Here is a 26,063-nt window from a genome sequence, read left to right as displayed (position 1 = left end):
CAGACTCTGAATGGGCGTATCACTGCTTTGAGCAGGTTTATATCGCGATCGGCATAGCGAAGCATGCCGTTTTTCAAAGTGTTGAGGAAGGGAACCAAGTTTTTATGGACAGAGGAATGCCGCGCGGCGTTTGAGGATCTTAAAGTATACCTAGCAAAACTCCCAACTCTGACCAAGCCAGTTCCGGGAGAAACGTTGTATTTATACATAGCTATGGGGGAGGAGTCAATCAGCTCTGTGCTAATCAGAGAAGAGGGAAGCCATCAGAGACCTATCTATTTTGTCAGCAGAATCATTCAGGGCCCTGAGCTCAACTACACAGAGATCGAGAAGGCTGCTCTGGCGGTCATGATCACGGCAAGAAAGCTGAGGCCTTATTTCCTTTCACACCGAGTGGTGGTACGCACGTCTTTACCTTTCAAACAAGTTTTGGGGCGCCCGGATTTGTCAGGAAGAATGGTTAAATGGGCTGTGGAACTAGGGGAATATGATGTAGAGTACGAGCCACGAACGGCGATCAAGGCGCAGGCATTGGCAGACTTCATACAAGAAACAACTCGTCGTCCCATACCAGAGTTCTGGGTGGCTTGTGTGGATGGATCAGTGACAAAAGAGGGGTGCGGAATCGGGGTGCATATCACTTCGCCAGGATATGGAACATATCAGTTTGCTATTAAATTCACCTGCCGGTTATCTAACAATGAGGCAGAATATGAGGCAGTGGTCAGAGGGGCACATATCTTGTCAGAGCTTAAGGCCGAGTGTGTCATCATCAGGACAGATTCTCAGCTGGTAGCTCAACAGTTCTTAGGAGGATACAATATCAAAGACCAGAGGATGAAAGCGTATCACATCAAAATCAACGAAATAAAAGAAAAATTCATGGAATTCAAGCTCGAGCAGATTTCACGGGAGGAGAATACAAAAGCGGATCTACTGGCGCGAATGGCTAGCGCGGTGGAGCAAACTTGGAATGATGAGATTATTCTACTCTGTGATACCAGAGAGATGGAGACTTCGCAGGTGTTCTCGGTAGAGATCAGGGATGATTGGCGGGCTCCGATCATACACTTCCTAAAGACAGGGGAGCGGCTAAGCAGAGAGTCCAACCAGAGGGCCCGTTATGAGAATTACTGTCTAATCAACGATCAACTCTTCAAACGATCTTTCACTCAACCTTTGCTAAAATGTTTATCTCCAGAGGAAGCTAATTTTGCTTTGCAAGAAATTCATGCAGGTTGTTGTGGTGGGCATATGGGATTTCGGGATCTCGTGCGCAAAAATATCCGGGCCGGGTTCTATTGGCCTCATATCAACCAGGAAGCCAGAGAGTTCGTTCGCAAGTGTGAAGCTTGTCAGAGGCATGCCGGGAGAATCAACATACCAGGGGAGCCCATGGGGGTCATGTATGCTGCTTGTCCGTTCGACAAATGGGGCATTGATATAGTCGGCAAGCTGCCTACAGCACCTGGAGGGAAATGCTTTCTCATTGTGGCAGTAGACTATTTTTCTAAATGGGTCGAGGCTGAGGCTGTGAGCAAGATCGATGAGGTTACAGTGGAACGCTTTATCTGGAGGAATATTTGTTGCAGATTCGGAGTACCACGAATCATCGTGTCTGATAATGGGACTCAATTTACAGGGCAGAGGATCGCGGATTTCTGTGATCGAATGGATATTACACAGAGGTTTGTCTCAGTGGCTCATCCACAGGCAAATGGACAAGTGGAATTAGCTAACAGGACCATATGTGAGGGAATCAAGAAGAGGCTGACTCAAAGCAGAGGGAAGTGGGTGGAAGAGCTGGACACTGTTCTCTGGGCTTACCGAACTAGTCCAAAAACGGCAACAAGGGAGGCACCATTCACGCTGGTGTACGGATCTAACGCGGTGATACCAGCAGAGGCACGACTAGAATCATACCGGATTACCACGTATAACACTGAGCACAATGAGGAGCTCCGCCGAGCAGAGCTGGACTTGGTGGAAGCACAGCGGGAGGAAGCCCGTATCAGAGCAGCCAAGTACAAAGGCATCATCAAAGCGGGATATGACAAACGGGTCAGAGTGAGGAAATTGTCAAAGGGCGATTTGGTTCTCAAGCGAGCTGATGCGTTAAAGGCGGTGGGTAAGTTCGAGGCCAATTGGGAAGGGCCATACATCGTCACAGAGGTCTTGGGAGGCGGTGCGTACATATTGTCGGATTCAGACGGCAGAGCTCTCCACAGACCATGGAATATAAACACACTCAAAAAGTTCTATGTATAACTGCTTCTTAGCAGGAGTAATCACTTGTAGACCGGATACTCTTTTTCCCCACAGGGGTTTTAACGAGGTCCGGGGCCATAATATCAATAAAACAGATATGTGGTTCTAGGGAATTCCCTGGTGTTGTGTTTGTTTATTTCAATTCTTGTTTTCTTACATTACATATGCTACTTAACATGTTTGTGCAGAGCACTGCACATGTCACCAGAGGGGGGAGTAGGGTGTATACCCATAATCCTCAATTTTTAAATTCAAAATGCAAACTGCTTCTTAGCAGGACAAGGGAGAAACAAATACAAAAACTGCTTCTTAGCAGGTCAAAGGGAAAGCAAGCATCAGGGATGGACGTCCCTTCTTCCACGATCCAACACTTCGAGTTCTCTTTCGCTGCCGGGACATGCTCATTTCTCAGATCTACTTCAGCTCCACCACACGCCTGCAGAGTATCCAGAAAAATAACAAGTCAAAATGCTACAAAGAAGAAATACAGAAAAGGAGCAAACCAACGCCCAGATTCGGGGAATCAACGCTCAGATCTGGAGAAACAACGGCCAGACCCGGGAAACACGGCAATAACGCTCTCAAGCAAGGGAAGCCCGCTCATTACAACCACAAAGTTAGAGATTTGCACCAGAAATACAGAGGAAAAGGCGGAGCCTTTAGGGATGTGAATGTTCAGAGGGGAACTTCCCTTATTTGAGTGCTTTACAACCAAGATGGGAAAAAATACGGAAAGTAGGAGAGAAAGAACAGCAGATCTAGGGTTTGAGAAGAGAGCAGTTTGGGACGGCGGAAAAGAAATGAGGGAATTGTAACCTAAATCGCGAAGGGGGGAGGATATATATAGAGGCAGTATGGGGCTTAAGAAATGGGCTAAGGGGTAATGGGCCCGCACGAACTTATGGGCCGAAGAAGGGAGTAAGAAAGAATTGGGCCAACATGTTCATAACAGAGTATTGCACATGTCACCAGAGGGGGGAGTAGGGTGTATACCCGTAGATCCCAATTTTTAAATTCAAAAATCCCTTCTCAGCAAAGCAGAGGGATCACGCTCCGACAGAGCAGAGGGATCACACTCCACCAAAGACAGAGGGCAGCGCTCGTAAGCCGCGGAAGTTGGTCGTGCCACCCGGGCCTTCCATGCTCCGCGCAGAGGGAGGGAAGCTATTCAATCGTAAGCCGCGAAAGTTGGTTGTGCCGCCCGGGCCCTCCATGCTCCGCGCAGAGATAGCACTTAATCATAAGCCGCGAAAGTTGGTTGCACCCCCCGGGTTTTCCATGCTCCGCGCAGAGGTTGCTTTAACTGTAAGCCACGAAAGCTGGTCGCACCCCCCGGGTTTTCCACGCTCCGTGCAGGGTGTTCCTGTCAATCGTAAGCCGCGAAAGTTGGTTGTGCCGCCCGGGCCCTCCATGCTCCGCGCAGAGATAGCACTTAATCATAAGCCGCGAAAGTTGGTTGCACCCCCCGGGTTTTCCATGCTCCGCGCAGAGGTTGCTTTAACTGTAAGCCACGAAAGCTGGTCGCACCCCCCGGGTTTTCCACGCTCCGTGCAGGGTGTTCTTTCAATCGTAAGCCGCGAAAGTTGGTCGTGCCATCCGGGCCTTCCATGCTCCGCGCAGAGGTGGCACATAATTGTAAGCCACGAAAGTTGGTTATGCCCCCCGGGTCCTCCATGCTCCGTGCAGAGGTTGTCCTTAACCGTAAGTCACGAAAGCTGGTCGCACCCCCCGGGTTTTCCATGCTCCGTGCAGGGGGTTACTATTTAATCGTAAGCCGTGAAAGTTGGTCGTGCCACCCGGGCCTTCCATGCTCCACGCAGAGGGTTACTATTTAATCGTAAGCCGTGAAAGTTGGTCGTGCCACCCGGGCCTTCCATGCTCCACGCAGAGGGTTACTATTTAATCGTAAGCCGTGAAAGTTGGTCGTGCCACCCGGGCCTTCCATGCTCCACGCAGAGGGTTACTATTTAATCGTAAGCCGCGAAAGTTGGTTGCACCCCCCGGGTCTTCCATGCTCCGCGCAGAGTGCTCAAGCTTGGATGGGAAACAGCTTGGATGGGAAGCAGCGCGGATGAGAAGCAGCTTGGATGGGAAGCACGAAATCGCTAACAAAGAAATCAACCAAATCCTCGTCAGAGGAGGCGGTGAAATCCTTTCCAGAAGAGTCAACCAAATCCTCGCCAGAGGAGTCATTACTATCCTCGCCAGAGGAGTCATCAAAATCCTCGCCAGAGGAGTCATCACTATCCTCGCCAGAGGAATCATCAAAATCCTCGCCAGAGGAGTCATCACAATCATCGCCAGAGGAGTCATCACAATCCTCGCCAGAGGAGTCATCACAATCCTCGCCAGAGGAGTCATCACTATCCTCGCCAGAGGAGTTATCAAAATCCTCGCCAGAGGAGTCATCGAAATCCTCGCCAGAGGTGTCGTCCAAATCCTCGCCAAGAGGAGTCAACGGAATCCTTATAGCAGAAATTAAAAGAAATCTCAAGGGAGGGGATTAGAGAAGCATCAACAACAAGCATAACAAGTCAACTCAAATCAGCAGGGGAAAGACGGGAATATAAACTCAAACATCAATGAGCAGTGAGAACAACGTAAAGAACGAAGGGAGAAAAGCGGCACAAGCAAGGAAAAAACTTCATATAAATATGCCAATGAGGCAGAGCTGTACACCCCAAAACGAGAAGTAAGTATCCAATTTATACAAACTAGAGAAATTACAAAATTTGTCATCAAGTTAGGCAGGAGGGACGGAGGCATCTGCAGGGGAGGTAAAGGAAGCAGGGACAGAGGCAGAGGAGACCAGAAGAGGGACACCACTTGCGGAGGGCTGGCTAGCAGAGGCTCCCCCTGCAAATACTGGCAGCATGCCAGCTTCCTTCACTTTGGGAAGACGAGTTCCCAAATCCAACAGCTTCACAGCCTCCTGCACATACAGATTCTCATCTCTGTACAGGTCAAATAGCTGATCCACCGCGGCAGAGGAAGAGGCGGAGTCGGTGAAGGCAGAAGATGTTAAGTCAGAGGGTAGGGGAGGCTCCATGCCGAACTGAGAAAACGCCCGGGTGACGTGGCCAGAGGGATCCCGCAGCCGATTTACAAAGCGCACCAGGGAAGCGGAGAAAGCAGGCATATACATGGGAGCAGAGGGCAACGAGTCAGATCCAATCCCAAGAGTAAAATAGGGAATGGCCTTCTCCAGCACTGGATACCACCACTCTGGCTTCCCCGGAGAATTTGCAGGGATTCCCATCAGCTTATTTATCTCCTCATCCTTGAGGTTGTCCAGCAAGGCGTGCAGGTTCAGGGTAGCAAGTTGCTCTGGGGTGGCTCCCGCCATCTCCAATGCCTTTGTAGCAGTACGCTCTATCACGTAAGCAAAAAGGGGTCCGAAATCCTCCAGGTATTCGGGAGTCTTTTTGAAAGCCTCCAAAGTGCCCTCCAGCATCACCCCCAGGAAGTGTTGACCCTACGGAGACAAGAAATACTCCAGACGTTGATCTCGCGCCCCCAGGACATAGGCACGACTTTGCGCTTCCGCAAGCGTCTTCTTCCAATCACGCCGAGTCGCATTGTAGGCTTCTTCGTATCCTGCCTTGAACCTGGCCAGGTTCTCATGACCTTCCTTGGTTGTCCTTCTCAACTCAGAAACCAGGGAGGACTTCTCCACTTCCGATTGGGCCAGCTGAGCCTTCAACTCAGCAATTTCTGCCTCAGCCTTACTCAGACGCTCCACCACCCCAGCGACATCATCATCACGCTTGGCGATATCCGCCTGCTCCTTCTCTCTCTCTTTCTCTGCCACCTCGTAGTCATGGATGCATTTAACGCCCCCCCACATCCCCGACTCCACCTGCAAGAAAATAAAATGGGTTCCAACAAAACAATAAAAGGTTAGTAATTTAAAATTTTTTAACAAAGAGTATAAGATGCAGGATACCTGAAGAGCCAACCGGCAGAGCTGAGTAGCTAAAGCCGGTCGGGACAGCTTCTCCATTTTCTCTTGGTCCTTTGAGTGGACACGAGCTATCAAGGCATCAATCAATTCTTGCCCCGATAAACTCGAAATCAGCCCAGGAACAAGATCCTCTGGTTCATCAGCCGAGGGCACCACAACTTTGCCCTTACCCTTTCCACTGGCCGAGGGGAGAACCTTAGAACCACCAGCTGACTTCTTAGCTGGCCCCTTGCCCTTGTCCCCAGCAGAGGGATGAATCTTTACACCACCAGCAGACTTCCTTGCTGGCTCTGAAGATTTGCCGGCCTTTTTCAGGCCCTCCTGTTTCTCCTTCTCACCTACAGAGATTAGGGAGCCCCTCTTCCTTTTCTTCGAAAGCTCAGCAAGGGGGGCACCGGGAGCTGAATCGGGCGAAGGTACCTCATTAGTAATATCCACGATTTGGATATCTTCTTCACAGGTGCCAGCGGCATCACCAGCGCTGGAGCGTCTACCCCTATGAACAAGGGCTCCCGCATCAACTTCCTCCGCGTCAAATGGACGCGAGGCTTCCACATTCCCCTTTGGGATTTCAACTACAGGAGGAATAGGGGTCAGCTTGGCCCCAGTAGGCTGCTCCGAGGGATTTGTCCCGGAAGCAGAACCACCTGTGCCATGTTCCCCGCTGCCAGCAAGAGAGGGAATGTCGGGCAAGTTGTCCCCACACTTGCGCCTCCAAGACATATCTGCAAACCAAAATTTCACAACATTAAAATCAGGGTAACAAAAGCTAATATGTTTTTTAATGTATATTTTTTACCTATTGATTTCTCTGGGTACAGGGGAAATAGACCATTGTATGCCAGAGATGAATTATTCTCAGCAAGGTACCTACAGTCTAGGGGCTGGGCCTTGTTCATAGCGTTAAGGTGGGCTATAATACTCTGGTCACGGGTAGAAGGGACCTCGGGAGAAGCCGGTTTATAAGTAGTGCGAAGCTTATGCCATTCCAGCTCCAAAGCGTGATAATCGCGCCAGGTGCCGAAAAGGGTGCGCACATAACAATAATGCTTCAGGAAGCCCTTATCGAAAGAATTCAAAGAGGAGAGAAAGGTAGTAGGATGTTTTGGATGAGCTGCAAAGCTATACAGGGGACTGCCCTGCATGCGAAGGGTCTGGGTCTGACAGAACAGTTTTGCGGTGTCCCCAACACCGTGAGCCCGGCACAAAACATGGAAGGCATATAGCCTTCGGATAGCAGAAGGGGCGACTTGAAAGAAAGGGATGTGAAAATAATTACAAACATCGACCAGCAAGGTAGGAGGAGGGAGCCTTAAACCAGCATCTATCTGGGCTTTCCAAACAACTATCACCTTGGGATGGCGAAGGTTCTCGGGAGGCGTTGAACCCTTAGAGAAGGCCTCGAACTTTAATCCTTCAGGACGCCTACATTTGCTTCTCAATTTTTCCACCTCCGCGACACTAAGACGGGATGGAGGAACACTTTTGGGGGGTTGGGGGGTCTTCTTCCCCTTTTTCTTAGGTGGAGGGGGAGGGGGCGCAGTTTGAGATTCGTCAGAAACAGAGGGGGAAGGAAGATTTTCGAGATCTTGCTGCGAGGGGGAGGAAGATGAAGGGTCTCGGGCAGAAGGAGAAGGCGAGCGAGAGGGTTGAGGGGCGGAGATGCAGGCCATGATGGGAAATGCCAATCCTAGGGTTTCTAACACGCTCAATCAGAGCACCAACAGTTATACCACTACGCTACGATTAAACACAAAATTGCAGTGAAGAGGATGCGCGAGTTACCTAGGCCAGAGAAAGATGGACGGTAAAACCTGGAGCGGAAGGGTCGCGGGAGGATGCCGGAACAGTGAGGGAATCGCCGGAAAATGCAGAAAAATCGTTCGGAAAGCTTGGAGAAGAAGAATAGTGAAAAGTGGGAGTTCGAATCGACTAAGTAAAATTGTACGCGGGTAACCACCAGCATACGGGATGAACGACGCGTGGCACACGGGAAATAATCGACGGATGAGGATTTCTACGGAGAGACGAAAGGACGCAAAGGTTAAAAAGTAACCTCGGGGTACGGGAAAAGTACTGTAGATCGGGCAGGCATTTAATGCAGGTGACGTCATCCACGCGGGCGAGTCCTCTGGCTAGTGGCAATACTCCAGAGTGAACTAGCCAGACCAGGGAGGGTGGGAATAATAAAAATACCAGAGGGCAATTTACAGGGTTTATCTTTGCTTTCTTATGAAATTAGAGTACTTATGTCTTCATGATTTGCAGGGATCAAGGAAAACAGCATAGTTTGGGCTTTCACAGTACCCCACTGGTTGAACACGAAGAATACCCGGTTCAACCAGACCAGAGGGGGGAGTGGTTGATGAGGAGTAATATGTGCAGAGTAGGGAAAGAATACAAATCAGAGGAATCGACCCCACTGGCGGGTCAAATATGCCAGAGAAGTCGCCATCGTCAGAGAAGTCCTCTACGCCAGAGAAGTCATCCACGTCAGAGAAGTCGTCTTCACCAGAGGAAGCATCCTAGTCAGAAAAGTCGTCAATACTAGAGAAGTCGTTGCCATCAGAGAAAGTATACCCGTGCCAGAGAAGTCACTACCGCCAGAGAAGACGCCTTCGCCAGAAAAGACATTTCCATCAGAGGAGCCAACAAACGCGCGGGAAGATCTCCCGCATATTATCGAAATTACCAGCGTACCCTTCCATCACGCAAGACGCATGCACCGCAGATGTTTTTACTATTCTACCCCTCCGTTTGTAAATCTATAAATAGGGCCCGAGCTCGTGTACTGTGAGGGACGCTCTCTCATATTTTCGAATACAATAGTTGTTTTCTTTCTCGTGCAAGGTTTCCGATCAGCTATTTTTACTCTTTCCAGCCTTCTCGACTAGGTAGAATTTTATGTTTTCCCTTTATAGATTTAGGTGTTGGTTACGTTAAACACCAATTAGTTTTGATTTTTTTTCTCATTTAATTTAAATAACACAATTGTTAAAATTAAAATTTCATTAATTTAAAATATTAAAAATTAAAATTACATAAAATTAAAAATACATAAATTAAAAGACATGATTAAAAATTGCATAAATTTAAAATTAGAATAGTTTTCGCCCTGTACAATTTAAAAGCTAACCGTTGTGAAAAAAAAAATCAAAGACAGACATAGTTGTTACAACTTAAAATCCGAATTTAATTAAATTTTATATTCGCACGTGTAATGCACACGCAAGCATAAATTAAAATGAGCCGGATTTATTCGAATGAGCCAGAGTTTGAGTTGCCTTGACCTGCACCGATTCATAATTTGAACTGATTCGAATTAGCCCTATGAGTCATACAGACTTGGATGCTCTTAGACTACTTTTATCCACGACCGAAGGCATAGGTCGTGAGAAAAGACAAAATGTTTTAAACCAAAAGAAATAATAAAATAATTGAAATGTGATAACCGGTGTGGTGAGGAGCAATATATGCAGAGTAGGGAGAGAGTACAAATCAGGGGAATCATTCTCATCAGAGGAACCGTATGGGTCAGAAGAACCATTTTTATCAGAAGGATTTCACCCATCGGAGGAATGACTCTAGCCAGAGGAGTCATCCACACCAAAGAAGTCATTCTTGACAGAGGAGCCCTCTTAGTCAGAGGAGTCATCCACACCAGAGAAGTCATTCTTGACAGAGGAGCCCTCTTAGCCAGAGGAGTCATCCGCGCCAGAAAGGTTACCATCGCCAGAGGAGACACCTTTACCAGAGATGACGTGTTTACCAGAGGAGTCCTTCATGCCAGAGATGTCAACATCACCAGAGAAGACGCCTTCGCCAGAGAAGACATTTCCATCAGAGGAGCCAATAAACGCGCGGGAAGGTCTCCCGCGTATTATCGAAATTACCATTGTACCCTTCCATCACACAAGACGCATGCATCGAAGATGTTTTTACTATTTTACCCCTCTGCTTGTAAATCTATAAATAGGGCCCGAGCTCGTGTACTGTTACTTACGCTATCTCACATTTTCAAATACAACTGATATTTTCTCCTGCCGTGCAAGATTTCCGATTGTTCTTTACTCCGTCTTCTTCCAGTCATTACACTAGGTATAGTTCACGGTTTTTTCTCCATAGTTTTAGGTGTTGGTTTCATTAAACACCAACTGGCGCCGTCTGTGGGAAAGGATCGGAGCTACGTCGTGAGTTCCGACTAGCTTACGAAAAAAAAAAAATCAAATCAAATTCATTGTTCATCGAGAGATCACTGTTCATCGAATAAAAATTCAGATTCACTGTTCATCAGGGGTTCTTCCCCAATTGGGTATGGGTGACTGTCGATAGCTGATTTATGATTGGGAAAAGGAATGATCCAAAAAGAAGAAAAATCGTTTCAAATTTCGGGGGAAATGGGGGGCCTGTTACTGTTCATCGAACTTACCTTCCTATTTTCAAAAACTCGGATCGGGATTCGGGGTCCAGATCTTGATTCGGTGTTGGGAAATCTTCCTCCAAGGTGGAAAAATTGGGAAATTGGGTCTTCCACGAACAAGATTCGGGGTCGCACATGGGGGCCGCCCTTGGCCTCGCCGCGCCGGTGGAGACGGCGCCGGAGCCCAGTGCAGCTCGCAGATCTCAATCTCTCAGTTCAATCACCGCCTCTGAGGGAGTCGCACACCCAAGTCCAAAATCGAACCAGGGACGAAGCATTGAAGCTAAGACCTCAAATCTCTCGCTGCCTTCTTTCGCGTTGCTGGACCGATCATTCTCCCCAGATAATCGGGAATCTTCCACCGATTTCTGTCGGAACCGCATCGAAGGGTTTTCGCTAATTTCACAGGGAGATTCTCACTTTCATTTAGGGATTTCTTTAATTAGTTTCGTACCAGCTTAGTTCCTTGATTTCTAATCATGTTACTTACAATTTCCGGTGACCTTATTTGATCTTTTATGCGAGGACATATGAAAACACAAAAAATCGTTCAGGGATTGAGTGGTGAAGGGAACTGTATGATCATACCGCTCCGAAACAGAAAGGAAAATGGCATGTTCTTCGACAAAGAGTGGGGTCCGATTTCTGGTTTCCGATTTCTAGCCTGACATCGTTGCTCGGCTGTTTCCAACGCCACGCTGTCTCATCTCTCTCGACGGAGCCGAAGCTGCTGCTATTCTGGTTCGGCGGAGCAGGGCAGCTTCAGAACACCTCAACATATGGGAAGGTCACCATTCGGAATCTAAATCGGCCGTCGACGACTCACACTCGCTACTACTGAGGTGAACTAGCCGGGATGATAAAGTCTCAGCAGCTGGGCGCTGAAATTATTTCCAGGCTGAGATTAATTTACAGCTAAGGCCACCAAGACGGGTATTTCAACATTTGCTCGCTGTCGAGAACACTACAATTGCCTAGCTGAGCCAAATATGGTTTATTCATGGGAGCTCTTGACAAAAGGGGACAAATGACAGCTCCGCTAGTTACTTGCTCGGGTCCTTAGCTCCACTTTTGGGGAATGTTATAGCGTTAAAACATGGCTGCTGAACATACTCACAAAAAAGAGACTAATCGTGATATGGGTTTTTGGGTTAATGACATTATGGAATTTGTGGTTTCATATCATTTGCACTGACAAATAATTATTGTTTATCCGTTTTACTTTCTCTTTGAGAGTCATGATTTCAGGATGCTGGATTTCAGCCATTGGGACATAAATATTCTAATTTATATGTCATTTTTGGGGATTCTTACAACTTTTAATCGGTGAAATAAATGTTTAGAACAGCATTGTTGCTTAGTAAAAGCAAGGATAAGCAAATTTGGGGAATGATTTGAACAAATATGGTAAATACCATAATGTAAACAGGGTAACCCACTAGTAAGTGGTAATTCAGGTACTTCGCTGAACTCTATCAATGGGATATTTTATCACTTGGGCAAAATCATGATTTATATGATCTTTGATGGGATTTGAAAATTTGAATGAATTCATCGGTATATGAATATGGGAATCAAGTTGTGGCAATGGATTATATAATCTAGGGTTCGAATTCTCTTTACAGCCCTGTCTCAAGGGGCTCTCATATTTTACTAATATTCTCATTCAAGAGTTTTTACAGCACATGATAAACAGCTTTGGGAAAAAACTTGAACAAGTATGGTAATCATCATAACACGAAAAGCTAACCCACTTGTAAGTGGTAATTCAGGTACTTCGCTGAACTTTATCTCGTGGAAGCATGTAAGCATGACAGGGATTTGAGAAATTTTCTACTTCTTTACTTGGGCAAAACCATGACTTATATGATCTATGCTGGGATTTATGTAACCACAACATCATCTTGGAAGTTGCACAACTTCTGCATATGTGCTTAGACTTGCAATATGACATTATTAATACACGAAGCTGCACACCTTCTGCATATGTGCTAGGGCTTGAACTACAACTTGAATTATGTTACTTGGGAACTGTAGTTATGCTAACTCTCTCACAATCATCACAAGCATGAGCACCAAACACACACACACTTAACATGTTCATAACAGAGTATTGCACATGTCACCAGAGGGGGGAGTAGGGTGTATACCCGTAGTCCCCAATTTTCAAATTCAAAAATTGCTTCTCAGCAAGTCAAGGGAAAAACAGAGGGATCATGCTTCATCAGAGCAGAGGGATCACGCTCCACCAGAGCAGAGGGGTCATACTCAACCAGAACAGAGGGTGTCCCTGACAATCGTAAGCCGCGAAAGTTGGTCGTGCCATCCGGGCCTTCCATGCTCCGCGCAGAGGTTCCTGACAATCGTAAGCCGCGAAAGTTGGTCGTGCCATCCGGGCCCTCCATGCTCCGCGCAGAGGTTCCTGACAATCGTAAGCCGCGAAAGTTGGTTGTGCCCCCCGGGCCCTCCATGCTCCGCGCAGAGATAGCACTTAATCATAAGCCGCGAAAGTTGGTTGCACCCCCCGGGTTTTCCATGCTCCGCGCAGAGGTTGCTTTAACCGTAAGCCACGAAAGTTGGTGGCACCCCCCGGGTCCTCCATGCTCCGTGCAGGGTGTTCCTGTCAATCGTAAGCCGCGAAAGTTGGTTGCGCCACCCGGGCCCTCCATGCTCCGCGCAGAGATAGCACTTAATCATAAGCCGCGAAAGTTGGTTGCACCCCCCGGGTTTTCCATGCTCCGCGCAGAGGTTGCTTTAACCGTAAGCCACGAAAGTTGGTGGCACCCCCCGGGTCCTCCATGCTCCGTGCAGGGTGTTCCTGTCAATCGTAAGCCGCGAAAGTTGGTTGCGCCACCCGGGCCCTCCATGCTCCGCGCAGAGATAGCACTTAATCATAAGCCGCGAAAGTTGGTTGCACCCCCCGGGTTTTCCATGCTCCGCGCAGAGGTTGCTTTAACCGTAAGCCACGAAAGTTGGTGGCACCCCCGGGTCCTCCATGCTCCGTGCAGGGTGTTCCTGTCAATCGTAAGCCGCGAAAGTTGGTTGCGCCACCCGGGCCCTCCATGCTCCGCGCAGAGATAGCACTTAATCATAAGCCGCGAAAGTTGGTTGCACCCCCCGGGTTTTCCATGCTCCGCGCAGAGGTTGCTTTAACCGTAAGCCACGAAAGTTGGTGGCACCCCCCGGGTCCTCCATGCTCCGTGCAGGGTGTTCCTGTCAATCGTAAGCCGCGAAAGTTGGTTGCGCCACCCGGGCCCTCCATGCTCCGCGCAGAGATAGCACTTAATCATAAGCCGCGAAAGTTGGTTGTACCCCCCGGGTTTTCCATGCTCCGCGCAGAGGTTGCTTTAACCGTAAGCCACGAAAGTTGGTGGCACCCCCCGGGTCCTCCATGCTCCGTGCAGGGTGTTCCTGTCAATCGTAAGCCGCGAAAGTTGGTTGCGCCACCCGGGCCCTCCATGCTCCGCGCAGAGATAGCATTTAATCATAAGCCGCGAAAGTTGGTTGCACCCCCCGGGTTTTCCATGCTCCGCGCAGAGGTTGCTTTAACCGTAAGCCACGAAAGTTGGTGGCACCCCCGGGTCCTCCATGCTCCGTGCAGGGTGTTCCTGTCAATCGTAAGCCGCGAAAGTTGGTTGCGCCACCCGGGCCCTCCATGCTCCGCGCAGAGATAGCACTTAATCATAAGCCGCGAAAGTTGGTTGCACCCCCCGGGTTTTCCATGCTCCGCGCAGAGGTTGCTTTAACCGTAAGCCACGAAAGTTGGTGGCACCCCCCGGGTCCTCCATGCTCCGTGCAGGGTGTTCCTGTCAATCGTAAGCCGCGAAAGTTGGTTGCGCCACCCGGGCCCTCCATGCTCCGCGCAGAGATAGCACTTAATCATAAGCCGCGAAAGTTGGTTGCACCCCCCGGGTTTTCCATGCTCCGCGCAGAGGTTGCTTTAACCGTAAGCCACGAAAGTTGGTGGCACCCCCCGGGTTTTCCATGCTCCGTGCAGGGTGTTCTGTCAATCGTAAGCCGCGAAAGTTGGTTGCACCCCCCCGGGTCTTCCATGCTCCGCGCAAGGTGTTCAAGCTTGGATGGGAAGCAGCAAAGGAGGGAAGCAGCAAAGGAATGCATACAAAGGAGGGAAGCAGCTGAGGAATACTCCACCGTGATTTCACTGCTCTGCCGTGATTTCACTGCTCTACTGTGATTTCACTGCTCTGCCGTGATTTCACTGCTCTACCATGATTTCACTGCTTTGCCATGATTTCACTGCCCTACTGTGATTTCACTGCTCTGCAGTGATCCCAATGCTCAGCCACCGTCCGTGATCTCAATGCTCAGCCACCGTCCGTGATCCCAATGCTCAGCCACCGTCCGTGATCTCAATGCTCAGCCACCGTCCGTGATTTCAATGCTCTGCCGGGATTTCAATCCTCTGCTAGGATTTCAATGCTCTGAAAGGGTATTTCTCTGCTCTGACCGGGCTTCTCTGAGGGACATTTCTCTGCTCTGAAAGGGCATTTCTCTGCTCTGAAAGGGTATTTCTCTGCTCTGACCGGGCTTCTCTAAGGGACATTTCTCTGCTCTGAAAGGGCATTTCTCTGCTCTGAAAGGGTATTTCTCTGCTCTGACCGGGCTTCTCTGAGGGACATTTCTCTGCTCTGAAAGGGTATTTTTCTGCTCTACTCTACGGGCTACACTATTTTGCGTCTCTGCTCTATGGGCTGTTTTGATCTATTCTAATCACTGCTCAGCGAGGAATAAGCCGCCTCTTGGGCGTGCCACTGTTATCTATTGGTCTTCTCACGCGCTGGATTTCTTACGCGCTCAACAACAGGGTATATTGTTCAGACTCGATAAATATTTATGACGGGTTTTCTCACATGATCAGAGTATCATATTTCTCACTTCAACAGGGGTTTTCCTATGTTATTCGGGTATTCGGGCATTCATATTGCTTATCTATGCAAAGTATTCAATATGGGGTATTCTCAGCGCTGGTTTTCTTATGCGCCCAAAGAAATGGAAATTATCTATCTTTGTCAACATTCAACAAACAAGAAGGAAATCTAACTTGGAACTACAATTCCAAAGTCAAGGGAAAATGCTTATCTTTGCTTTCTTATAATATTAAAACTCTTATGTCTTCATGATTTGCAGGGATTAAGGAAAACAGCACAGCGCTGGCTTTAACGATACTTCGCTGGTTGAACACGAAGAATACCCGGTTCAACCAGACTAGGGGGGGAGTGGTTGATGAGGAGTGATATGTGCATAGTAGGGAAATGGTGTAAACCAGAGAAGTCATCCTCGCCAGAGGAGGCGTATCTACCAGAGAGGTCATCCTCGCCAGAGGAGTCGTGTTTGCCAGAGAGGCCATCCTCGCCAGAGGAGTCGTGCTTACCAGAGGAGTCACCTCCGCCAGAGACATCAGCATCGCCAGAGAAGACGCCCTCGCCAGAGAAGACATTTTCACCAGAGGAGTCACTAAAAGCGCGGGGAGGTCTCCCGCGTAAAACCGAAATTACTATCTTACCCTTCAATGTATTAAAGGGGCTTAAGCCCAATTATCTTAGGGAATGGGCTTGAGGCCCTAAGGCTTTATTTACATGCTTATAAATAGAGACTTAGTAGTAGGTTAGAGGGGATCTCATTTTTTTTTATTCATTCATAACTTGTAAAATGTAGTTATCTCGAAGTATAGTGAAAAAACCCCAAAACACCCCGTGGACGTAGGTCTTCTCGACCGAACCACGTAAATCCGGTGTCGTTTACTGCTTTCTAGTTTAGGTGTTGGTTTCTCGTTTCACCACGGTGGTTCTTGCAAATTGCAGACCAACCGTTCCCATAACCTATGTTAGTCAAATAAAAAAATGACACTTGGCATTGTGTTATCAAAAAGTATGATAATAAATAATATTAAAAGAAAAAATATTTAAGTTGTAATGGGTTATTGATAAAGTATAAAGGTTGTAGAATTTAAATAAATTTATAGATTGTAGATGTGAAATAAAGAGAAATGATTTTTTTATTAAAATATTGGATTGTTGAGGTCATTGATAAAGATAATCTAAATTAGGAGGACTTTGAGTTTGAACGATATATAAGCGGGACCCACATATGTGCCACAAAAGTTCCAGCCAATGATTGCCTCGCACGTACACATTCCTCAGGTGGTGCCCACCATACCATCTTCAAAATTCAAACTCAAGAAGAGGGCCCATTTCTGTTAATTAAAATAATTCCACCAGTTAATTACCGTCACCACCAAGAAATTCAAAAATTTCTGAGTGTCTTTGTCACTTTCGCTTCAGCATTCTTCAGTAAATGTAAAGTGAAAGTGAAGATAAAATCACAGCCGTTCAAATTTAAAGGCTTCTCAGACCAAGTCTTCGGCATTTCGTCATCAATATTCAATTTTCTCTGTGTATAGACACATCATACATTGCCGGTGAAAGAGGGTTTTTGTTTTCATTTCCAGATTATTACTATATTATTTTAATTCTGACCGGAGAAGAATGAACCCGGTGGGGCGGCAGAGGTCCGAAGCGCCGGCGGCGCACCATCAGCGGCAGCACTCCGACAATTTTCTGGAAACTTCGTCGAACGGCCGGTGGCTGCAATCGGCTGGTCTGCAGTACTTACAGTCATCAAACAATGCGGCTCCTCCAGTTCAGGTGCATTTCCCGTATCTTTTCATATTATTGAGATTGATCTCCGTTTATAGAATGTAAAACCTAAATTTGTATTCTAATTGATATTATGTTTATACTTGCAAATACAGGATTTAGGGTGCTATAATGGAGGGGGTCAGGGTACAAGTATGTATAGGAGTTTGCAGGGACAGAGAAGTTATAGTGGCAGTGACTTGTTCGCGGAGCCATTAACGCCGCCTGGGAATCCAGGAAGGAAGACCGTGGAGGAGCAAGCTTCGCCAAACGAGTATAGCCCGGGTCTTTTGGATTTGAATTCTTTTGATACGGAGCTTCTATCTACGGTATGATATTTAGTTGGATGTGCAGCATACTAATCTTTCATTAACCCTTGGGGAATCTCAGTATGGGTAGATTTTGTGTGGCTTGGGATGATGTAATACTTTGCGTGCATTTGTGTTAGTGATTCTTGTTGATTTTAACATGGTTGAGCGACTGGAACTCCAGTTTATGAAGTCACCTGAAATTCTGTATGGTTGATCATGTTCACGCCTCTTGTGTTTCATTGTTTCAATAATTTGAATGTGTTATTTCATCCAATGAGAAAATTTTCTAGTGTCAGTTTGTTGGTGGCAAGGGCAGCTAGGGTTTTGTGGCACGAATATGCAAGTTAACCTTCAGTGGCAGTAGTTTTAGAGAATTGATTGCTACCCAGATCACTAAACACTAATCCCTGCATACTTAAATAATAAATATAAGTAATCAGAAGAGGAAGAGCTGTTACTTTTAACATTTTAGCCTCTTCTGCATGTTTTCTTCTTTTTGGATTTATTGCAATAATATACTCGTAATATATCTACAAACGTAAATGTAGTTCAATAACTGATTGACTGATTCTTTCTGTTTCTGTTTGGTTCATTTTGGGTGTGGATGCTGGGACTAGGTGTCAGTTCCCGGACTATATGATGGCCCTTCAGTTAATCTTTTTGCACGGGGCCGAAGCTTTGACGACTCCGACCCATACGTTGGAAACTATAAACAAGCTGGCAGAACCTGTGTGTTGCCTGATGGCAATGTTCTGAAAAGTATAGCAGCTGATAATGTGAAGGCCAGCACTGTGGCAAAGATCAAAGTAGTGGTATGTGCATTCTGCTTTCTTCATTTGATCTGTTCTCAACTCTTATGTTGGCTGGCTAGCAGTTCACTGTCCACACAGACAATTTCTTTTAACTGGTATCATTACTCGAGTCTTTTAGTTAATGGAGCTCTGCCATTTGGTTATTTGATAAAGTTATGGACCTGTGTGTAGCGAGTGAACTCTCCCTATCAATGCCCTTCCACTCTAGATAACTCAATTGAAAAAATGATGTTGTTGAGATAGTAATTTGATATACTACTAATTAATTTTTTACAGGTACGTAAAAGACCTTTAAACAAAAAAGAGTTGGCGAAGAATGAAGAAGATATTATAGAAACCTATTCCAACTCCCTCGTGGTCCATGAGACAAAACTTAAGGTTAAGAAATTTCAGATTTTCTTCAATTATTTCTGAACTCTTTAAGAATTGTTATAGGCAGTTTTACTTTTTGTTGGTTTCTATGATTATTATTTTCATGAAATTATGTGATGCTTGAACTTTAAAAATTAGACCAAATGTTCAGTCCTGAATTCTTCTGATCAATTTATGTTTTGGTTGACTGAGCTTATCACTATCTCAATTTTCTTGGATCTTACTTGTTATGCTGCAGGTTGACCTGACAGAATATGAGGAAAAGCATGAATTTGTTTTCGATGCTGTATTGAACGAAGAAATTTCAAACGATGAGGTAATTGTTTAGGATAACTAAGCCTGAGATTGAGGTGAATTGGCTGTTGTCTTGTGGAAGTCTGAGCCCTTTCTTAATCGTGTGCTATATTTGTCTTGTTAGGTGTATCGTGAAACTGTTGAGCCTATTGTTCCAATAATTTTCCAACGTACAAAAGCCACCTGCTTTGCTTATGGCCAAACAGGTAATGAGTTGCATGGAATCGTTAAGTAGAATTCTATTTTTCAATCTTGCTTTTATGGTTTTTAGTTTGTAGAGGATCTTAAGGGATATCTTAAGGCTCTTGAAACTTACAGGTAGTGGCAAAACTTACACCATGAAACCACTGCCCCTTAAAGCAGTAAGGGATATATTAAGGCTCATGCACCACACTTACAGGAACCAAGGATTTCAGTTGTTTGTCAGTTTCTTTGAGATATATGGAGGAAAGCTTTTTGATCTGCTGGGTGATAGGAAGTAAGCTTTCTTAATTCTTACTAATTTTGTATTATTTCATTTTCAATTATATTTCTAACCACCGCTCTTGCAGAAAACTGTGCATGAGAGAGGATGGGAAACAACAAGTTTGTATTGTGGGCTTGCAAGAGTACAGAGTGTCAGATGTGGAGATAGTTAAGGATCTTATTGAGAAAGGAAATGCAACAAGAAGTACAGGCACCACAGGTGCAAATGAGGAATCATCGCGATCTCATGCCATTCTTCAGCTTACAATTAAGAGGTCAGCTGATGGATCTGAAACTAAACTTGCCCGAGTTGTTGGCAAGCTCTCCTTCATAGACCTTGCTGGAAGCGAGCGTGGTGCAGATACTACTGACAATGACAAGCAGACAAGGTATACGTCTTATAAGCTTTTTCTTTGGCTGGTGTTTTATAATTCATCATGTAGAAATTGATTAGATATAGAGATATTACTATCTGGGGATAAAATTTATATTACCTGTGAGACTGTGACTGATATTTTGGGAAATTAAGACTTACATTTCACATTATATAGAAATTCTTATTTTATTTTGCTCACTAAGTTTGTAGCAAATATTCTGACTACACAGAATGGAAGGAGCTGAGATTAATAAAAGTTTGCTTGCACTGAAGGAGTGTATTAGAGCACTTGACAATGACCAAGGACACATTCCATTTAGAGGCAGTAAATTAACCGAAGTTTTGAGGGATTCTTTCGTTGGTAATTCTCGTACAGTGATGATATCATGCGTCTCCCCAAACTCTGGATCGTGCGAACATACCTTGAACACGTTAAGATATGCCGACAGGTTAGGCTGATCTATGATGTAAATAGATAGCATACTTTCCGCTCTATTAGGCCTTACATTCCAACTCGTTGCCATTCTAGAGTAAAGAGCTTGTCGAAAGGAAACAACTCCAAAAAGGATGTTTTCTCATCAATCTCAAATCTGAAGGAGTTGATGGTGCAACCCTTGTCGTCATTCACGCCACCAGCATCAAGTTTTCAAGATGATACAGGTGATTCCTGGCCCGAACAAACTGATAGGGAAGAATATGATGAAGATTTCCATGAGCCAGAGAAACCATCACAGAAGAATGCAAAAGCCGAATCATATAGCTTCTCCAGTTCAGATGATAAATTGAAGAGAGCCAACGGCCAATCAAAATGGATGGAACCTCCTAAAGCAGAAACAAAACGTGCAAATTCCGATGATGATTTGACGGCCCTGTTGAAGGTCAAAAGAAAAGATCAGTTATTTTTTAAACTTCGGGTCTGTATTAGGCTTACGCATTGATATTGAATTGTTTGTCTTGGACTTTTCAGGAAGAGGAAGACCTTGTCAATGCTCACAGGAGGCAAGTGGAGGAGACTATGAATATTGTTCGTGAGGTTTGTGACAATGTAGCTACTATCCATTTTGTTTCAAGTCTCTATATAGATGATTCTCAAATCAATGCATTGTTTGGAGCAGGAGATGAATCTATTAGTTGAGGCAGATCAACCGAGCAATCAGGTAGATGATTACATCTCCAGACTCAACTCCATCCTATCTAAGAAGGCTGCTGCTATTTTAGAGTTACAGAATCGCTTGTCTCATTTTCAAAAACGCTTGAAGGAACAGAATGTCCTCGTTTCTTCGGCCTACTAAGGGCATGCATCTACCATTGTAACTACAACATTTCTGTATATATGTTTTAAGTATAACACGATCTTTGCATGTAATTCTTAATCCATTTATCTTTCAAAATGGCATTCTTAAATACATACTTCAAACCAATTTTGAGGATCATCACATCCTGTGCCCACAATATAAATTAAAGATTTCTCTCGTTACTAGCCACCAAGATAAAGCTATTGAGTTCAATTTAACTCGACATTCACAGCACTGTCAGTTAAAATAACAAGTTGAACTTAATTAATAATAAGAACTCATAAACTCTAAACATATTAGGCTTTTCCAGAACATCATCCAAGTTGAGTTTCTCCACCCTCTTTTACTCTTCTTTTATATTCTTGTACTAAGGATCATTTTTTCTTCATGTTCATAGTAAAATCAAAATTTTTTCTCTTTCATAACCGACATTATGCTTTCTCTGAAAGCAATCATCTTGTTCCCGACCATCAAATAATTTTACACGCCTAACTTGTAACAATTTTATCAACTTAGGTTCTCTGAGTTATCACCACTCAATAATTTTGATTGGAATTACGCTTTTTGTTTCATAATATAGTTTTTATTAAAAATAAATTGCCAAAAAACTGTTTTAAGAAATAAATATCGAGAATGGTTCATGACCTCACCAGTTATCTTCCTCATAGAATGTGCGTACACTGCACATAACAAAATTTTGTTAGTCAGATTCCAAATTACCTATCCACCCATACCATACAATACCCATAACTTCCAGCTGTAAGGGCAATCTCGTCATTTCCCCGTCGCTCCCTCAGTCCCTCTGGCGTACTATAAAACTACCTCCTATCAACTTCTGCAGCTCAAAACACACAATCTAACACGCACAACACTCACATTGAGAGAGAAGATTTTCATCATGGATCTCACAAAGAAACTAAGCATTCTGGTTTTTCTCTTGTGCGTTCTGACCTCTTTGAAGAATCAGAAGGCTGCAAGCGATTCACGTTCGGTTCTCCACGATCCATCGGCTCGGCGTGAAGAGGAGCTTCATTCTGATGCTCGAGTCAAGGAGCGTCTTAGATATGACTACTACAGCGAATCATGTCCGTCAGCTGAAAAGATAATCCGATCAACGGTCAGAGAATTGCACGAGATGAAGAATACTGTTGGTCCAGCTCTATTGAGGCTAGCTTTCCACGACTGCTTTGTCATGGTGATTTTCATTTTTCGTTGTTCTACATCTGAATTTGTTATCATTTCGATTGGAGTGTTTATGATGGTCGAGATTGCAAGTTTGTTTATCGAAGTCTAGTTGTCATGGAATTAGCAGTTTACTTTGAAATTACTACTATTTGTTTATGAATATTTGAGCAGATTTTTCGACTGAGTTTCCAAGTTAATCTGTATAGGGGTGTGACGCTTCAATTTTGTTGGACTCTGATGGTAATGTTAAGAGCGAGAAAGAGGCTCGCCCAAATCGATCTATTAAAGGATTCGAACAGATCGACACAATCAAGTCGAGACTGGAAGAGGCGTGCCCTGGTGTTGTGTCTTGTGCTGATACTGTAGCTTTGGCCGCAAGAGAGAGCGTCCTGCTGGTCTCTCTCTCTCTATACGTGTGTGTGTGCGCTGAGCGTGTAATATTTCTTCTCTAAAACCATGGTGATGTTTGAACTTTCAGGCTGGAGGCCAGTTCTATCCTGTTCTAACGGGGAGGAAGGACAGCATCGATGCTTTTCAACTTAATGCAACTACAGAGCTTCCTCGTCCTGACGATGATTTTACTAAAGCACTTCGGTCATTTGCGTTAAAAGGATTTGATGCAAGAGAATCTGTTTCCTTGCTAGGTATACTATCTTAATCTGTAAGGACAATTAATTTGTTCCATCTCAAATTGGGGAAAACACTACAGTTTCGACTACATATTGTCGTTGAAATTTCTAATATTTCTGTTGCTCGACTACATATTGTCATTGAAATTTCTACTCAATATTTATGTTGCTCTTGTTCTTACCTAGGCGCCCACAGCACGGGAAAGGTTCACTGCAATTTCATTCGTAAACGGCTCTTCAACTTCACTGCAAATAAAGAACCTGACTCTTCAATAAATCCTGAGTTTCTGGAGATTCTTAGAGCAGAGTGCGGCCACCAGCCTGCATCAACACCATCTGGATCACCTTCTCCATCATCAGCAGAAAATGGCTCACCAGATGCTGCATCTGTCGAGGATCGAGCAATGAGGATGGACTACGAAGGAGCAGGAAAAGGATTTGGTGAGGTATACTACCGCAGTCTTTTGCAAGGCAAAGGATTACTGTTTGTGGACCAGCAGCTCACATCTGGGCCCGAAACCAAGCCTTGGGTCGAAACATATGCTGCAGACGTTCCACGCTTCCGAAGGGACTTTGGGCATGCAATGTTTAAGCTTACCCATCTCCAAGTTGCTAAGGAGGGTCAGGTTCGGCTCAATTGCAGAAGACTCAACTGAGAATGACATTAGAAACCAGAGAGTTTGTATGCTGTTAATTTTACGTGTTTTCGAAAGAAAAAAAAGTACTTTTTTAATTGTGCCATAGATAGAACATTATTACAACCATACCATATCAATGGGATATAGATCATTTTGAAAAAGCTATAAGTACGCATTATTATTTATTGATTATACAATTGAATTTTTAATTATATAAGGGGACTAATTAACAAAAAAAAAGTCTGTATCTATTAAAGATCGGTTCCGCTTAATTAATTAAGCTGAAGTTGGAGTTTGAGTGGAACTAGTAGTCCTAATCTGAGTCTGAATGTTTTGTAACTATAAATAAACTATATGCAATGCTTCTTTCTCATATTCATTATCTTCTAATATTGCTTCTTGGTAACGAAATATGGCTTCGATACTCAACAAATTACTGATTGCAGTTTTGCTTTTCAATTTGTTGATTGCTTCTTGCTCTTCTTTTGCTGCGCCTCCGACTGTTGAGCCGCCGTCTTACGTGGAGCTGCCGAGACTGTGCAATTATGATGAGTTTTTCAGATACGGACAAGGAATATTTGACGACATCGAAAGCTGCAATGCCGGGCTGCTACGGAGATGTAACGTCCGTCAAATTTATCAACTCGGCGATTCTATTTCTGACGTCGGAAATCTGATTCGTGAAAACAACAACACCACCCCTTTCGCAAACCTACCTTATGGAGAGAGCTTTCCCGATGGTCCCACTGGCCGAGCCTCCAATGGCAAGCTCATCATCGACTACCTTGGTATATATGCATTGATGAATTACTTAATTATTCTTCTAATAATTAATTTCTTCATAAAATTGAATTAGTTAATTATCTGTTTGCAGCAATGGAAGCTGGTCTTCCTCTACTGCCGCCCTTCAAACAGTGTGGTGCTGATTTCAGTCACGGCGTCAACTTCGCCGTCGCAGGCTCCACTGCCTTGCCGTCCAATGCATTGGCTGATCTTAATATTTCTTCGTCCAAGACAAACAATTCTCTGTCGGTGCAATTGGATTGGATGTCTGCTTATTTCCACTCCCTCTGCAACAATCAAACAGGTAATTAATTAACATTCAAATCTCCAATGTCATTAATTTATAACTCTAGTTCGATCTTACATCAATTGATTGGCTATTCATCAGATTGCGGCGGCAAACTCCAAAACTCACTATTTATATTGGGGCCGTTTGGTGGGAGCGACTACTACAATGCCCTCTTTCAAGGAAAATCAATGCAAGAAATAAGGAGCAAATTACTTCCTAGAGTAGTGGATGCAGTTATGGCTGCTGTTCGTGTAAGTTTAAGTCACGATACATTAATTGTTGTGACTTTGATATCAATCGCATATCTGATATATGTGTTCGTTGCAGAGAGTGGTTAGTTTAGGAGCAAAAAGGGTGGTGGTGCCTGGACTCTACAGCGTCTACCAACTTCCAATTTTTCAGATGACTTTCTCCGACAAACCTGACATGTATGAGTGGAGTGATGATCTCGCAATCTACCATAATGTTCAACTCGAGCAAGCAATCGACAAATTCAACCAAGAAGAAAGCCCTAATGCTATTGTTGCCTTTGCGGATTATTACACTGCTTATCGATCCATCGCATATTACTCCGTTGGTGGTAAGTATTTAACTAAAAATAATAAAATTAGAAAGCTAATTAGGAATGTGAGATTGATATGTGAATTGATTAATGCAGTGATTGAAAGCATACAAGCGTGCTGTGGCAGCGGAGATGAATACTTCAATTTGAACTTATCAAAAATGTGCGGAGCAGAAGGAGTTTCTGCGTGCGCGGAGCCAGATCGATACATTAGTTGGGATGGGATGCATTTGACACAAGAAGCGTATAGAATAATGGCCAAATATGTGATGTATCACATGTTTTTCGACCTCCGCTGCCCTAATAATCTTTGATGCTCATTCTTCATTAGATTAGCCCATGCTTATTTTAAAACACTCGGTTTAGTTCTGTTCCTTTGTTTTGTTAGTTATTAGCCAATGTTGACGCTTTTTTTTTTGTTTCTTTAATTTTCTTTGTTTTAATAAATTTTTAGTTCTTGGAAATTTAATGGTGCCCTATATATTTGGAGATAAATCATGTTGACTTATACGCCTCAATCATTATTTTTAACCAAGCATATTTAAATGAAAATTTGACGGGTACGAAGATGCGTTAATTGTCGTATGCCACAACACTATTTCATAAAAGGGTTAGTTGCAAATAAACGACCGTCTTATCACTCAATTTATAATTACAACACTGTTTTTCGAGTATTATTTTAAAAAATACAAAATTTTATTAAGTTGTTGCAATTGGGGTCATCCCCAATTTATTAATCTATAA

At 44.7% G+C, this 26,063-nt stretch overlaps 3 protein-coding genes and 1 long non-coding RNA gene across 4 annotated transcripts; 3 read left to right on the top strand and 1 right to left on the bottom strand.

Annotated features, from left to right (window-relative positions):
- Window positions 1-16,898: 16,898 nt before the first annotated feature.
- On the top strand, window positions 16,899-21,329 carry LOC130992433 (kinesin-like protein KIN-13B). The gene is made up of 12 exons (XM_057917058.1): window positions 16,899-17,317; window positions 17,425-17,637; window positions 18,237-18,431; window positions 18,708-18,809; window positions 19,042-19,119; window positions 19,222-19,303; window positions 19,416-19,575; window positions 19,649-19,951; window positions 20,169-20,387; window positions 20,468-20,816; window positions 20,906-20,971; window positions 21,054-21,329. Exons 1-12 carry the CDS (start codon window positions 17,159-17,161, stop codon window positions 21,228-21,230), a joined length of 2,103 nt encoding a protein of 700 aa, XP_057773041.1. The 5' UTR covers window positions 16,899-17,158; the 3' UTR covers window positions 21,231-21,329.
- Window positions 21,330-21,866: 537 nt separating this feature from the next.
- LOC130992435 (putative Peroxidase 48) lies at window positions 21,867-23,829 on the top strand. Its single transcript, XM_057917061.1, has 4 exons — window positions 21,867-22,428; window positions 22,625-22,813; window positions 22,897-23,062; window positions 23,234-23,829. Exons 1-4 carry the CDS (start codon window positions 22,132-22,134, stop codon window positions 23,701-23,703), a joined length of 1,122 nt encoding a protein of 373 aa, XP_057773044.1. The 5' UTR covers window positions 21,867-22,131; the 3' UTR covers window positions 23,704-23,829.
- A 268-nt stretch (window positions 23,830-24,097) lies between these two features.
- On the top strand, window positions 24,098-25,778 carry LOC130992434 (acetylajmalan esterase-like). Its single transcript, XM_057917059.1, has 5 exons — window positions 24,098-24,473; window positions 24,560-24,772; window positions 24,857-25,008; window positions 25,085-25,337; window positions 25,416-25,778. Exons 1-5 carry the CDS (start codon window positions 24,098-24,100, stop codon window positions 25,631-25,633), a joined length of 1,212 nt encoding a protein of 403 aa, XP_057773042.1. The 3' UTR covers window positions 25,634-25,778.
- Window positions 24,510-25,123, bottom strand: LOC130992436 (uncharacterized). The gene is made up of 2 exons (XR_009091290.1): window positions 24,833-25,123; window positions 24,510-24,755 (listed from the first exon to the last, which is right to left on the bottom strand). It is a non-coding gene; the product is annotated as an uncharacterized LOC130992436 (long non-coding RNA).
- Window positions 25,779-26,063: the final 285 nt, after the last annotated feature.

The sequence above is a fragment of the Salvia miltiorrhiza genome, chromosome 7 (genome assembly GCF_028751815.1).
Source record: "Salvia miltiorrhiza cultivar Shanhuang (shh) chromosome 7, IMPLAD_Smil_shh, whole genome shotgun sequence".
Classification (NCBI taxonomy): Eukaryota; Viridiplantae; Streptophyta; class Magnoliopsida; order Lamiales; family Lamiaceae; genus Salvia; species Salvia miltiorrhiza.
This window is presented reverse-complemented; position numbering and strand designations above follow the sequence as displayed.

Excerpts from the sequence above, each read along its gene's own strand:
- LOC130992433 (XM_057917058.1), top strand. The coding sequence starts at position 17,159 with ATGAACCCGGTGGGGCGGCAGAGGTCCGAAGCGCCGGCGGCGCACCAT. Across the intron at positions 20,388-20,467 it reads ACGTTAAGATATGCCGACAG|AGTAAAGAGCTTGTCGAAAG; the intron begins GTTAGGCTGATC and ends TTGCCATTCTAG. Across the intron at positions 20,817-20,905 it reads ATTTGACGGCCCTGTTGAAG|GAAGAGGAAGACCTTGTCAA; the intron begins GTCAAAAGAAAA and ends TGGACTTTTCAG.
- LOC130992435 (XM_057917061.1), top strand. The coding sequence starts at position 22,132 with ATGGATCTCACAAAGAAACTAAGCATTCTGGTTTTTCTCTTGTGCGTT. Across the intron at positions 22,429-22,624 it reads TCCACGACTGCTTTGTCATG|GGGTGTGACGCTTCAATTTT; the intron begins GTGATTTTCATT and ends TAATCTGTATAG. Across the intron at positions 22,814-22,896 it reads CAAGAGAGAGCGTCCTGCTG|GCTGGAGGCCAGTTCTATCC; the intron begins GTCTCTCTCTCT and ends TTGAACTTTCAG.
- LOC130992434 (XM_057917059.1), top strand. The coding sequence starts at position 24,098 with ATGGCTTCGATACTCAACAAATTACTGATTGCAGTTTTGCTTTTCAAT. Across the intron at positions 25,009-25,084 it reads CAGTTATGGCTGCTGTTCGT|AGAGTGGTTAGTTTAGGAGC; the intron begins GTAAGTTTAAGT and ends TGTTCGTTGCAG. Across the intron at positions 25,338-25,415 it reads CGCATATTACTCCGTTGGTG|TGATTGAAAGCATACAAGCG; the intron begins GTAAGTATTTAA and ends TGATTAATGCAG.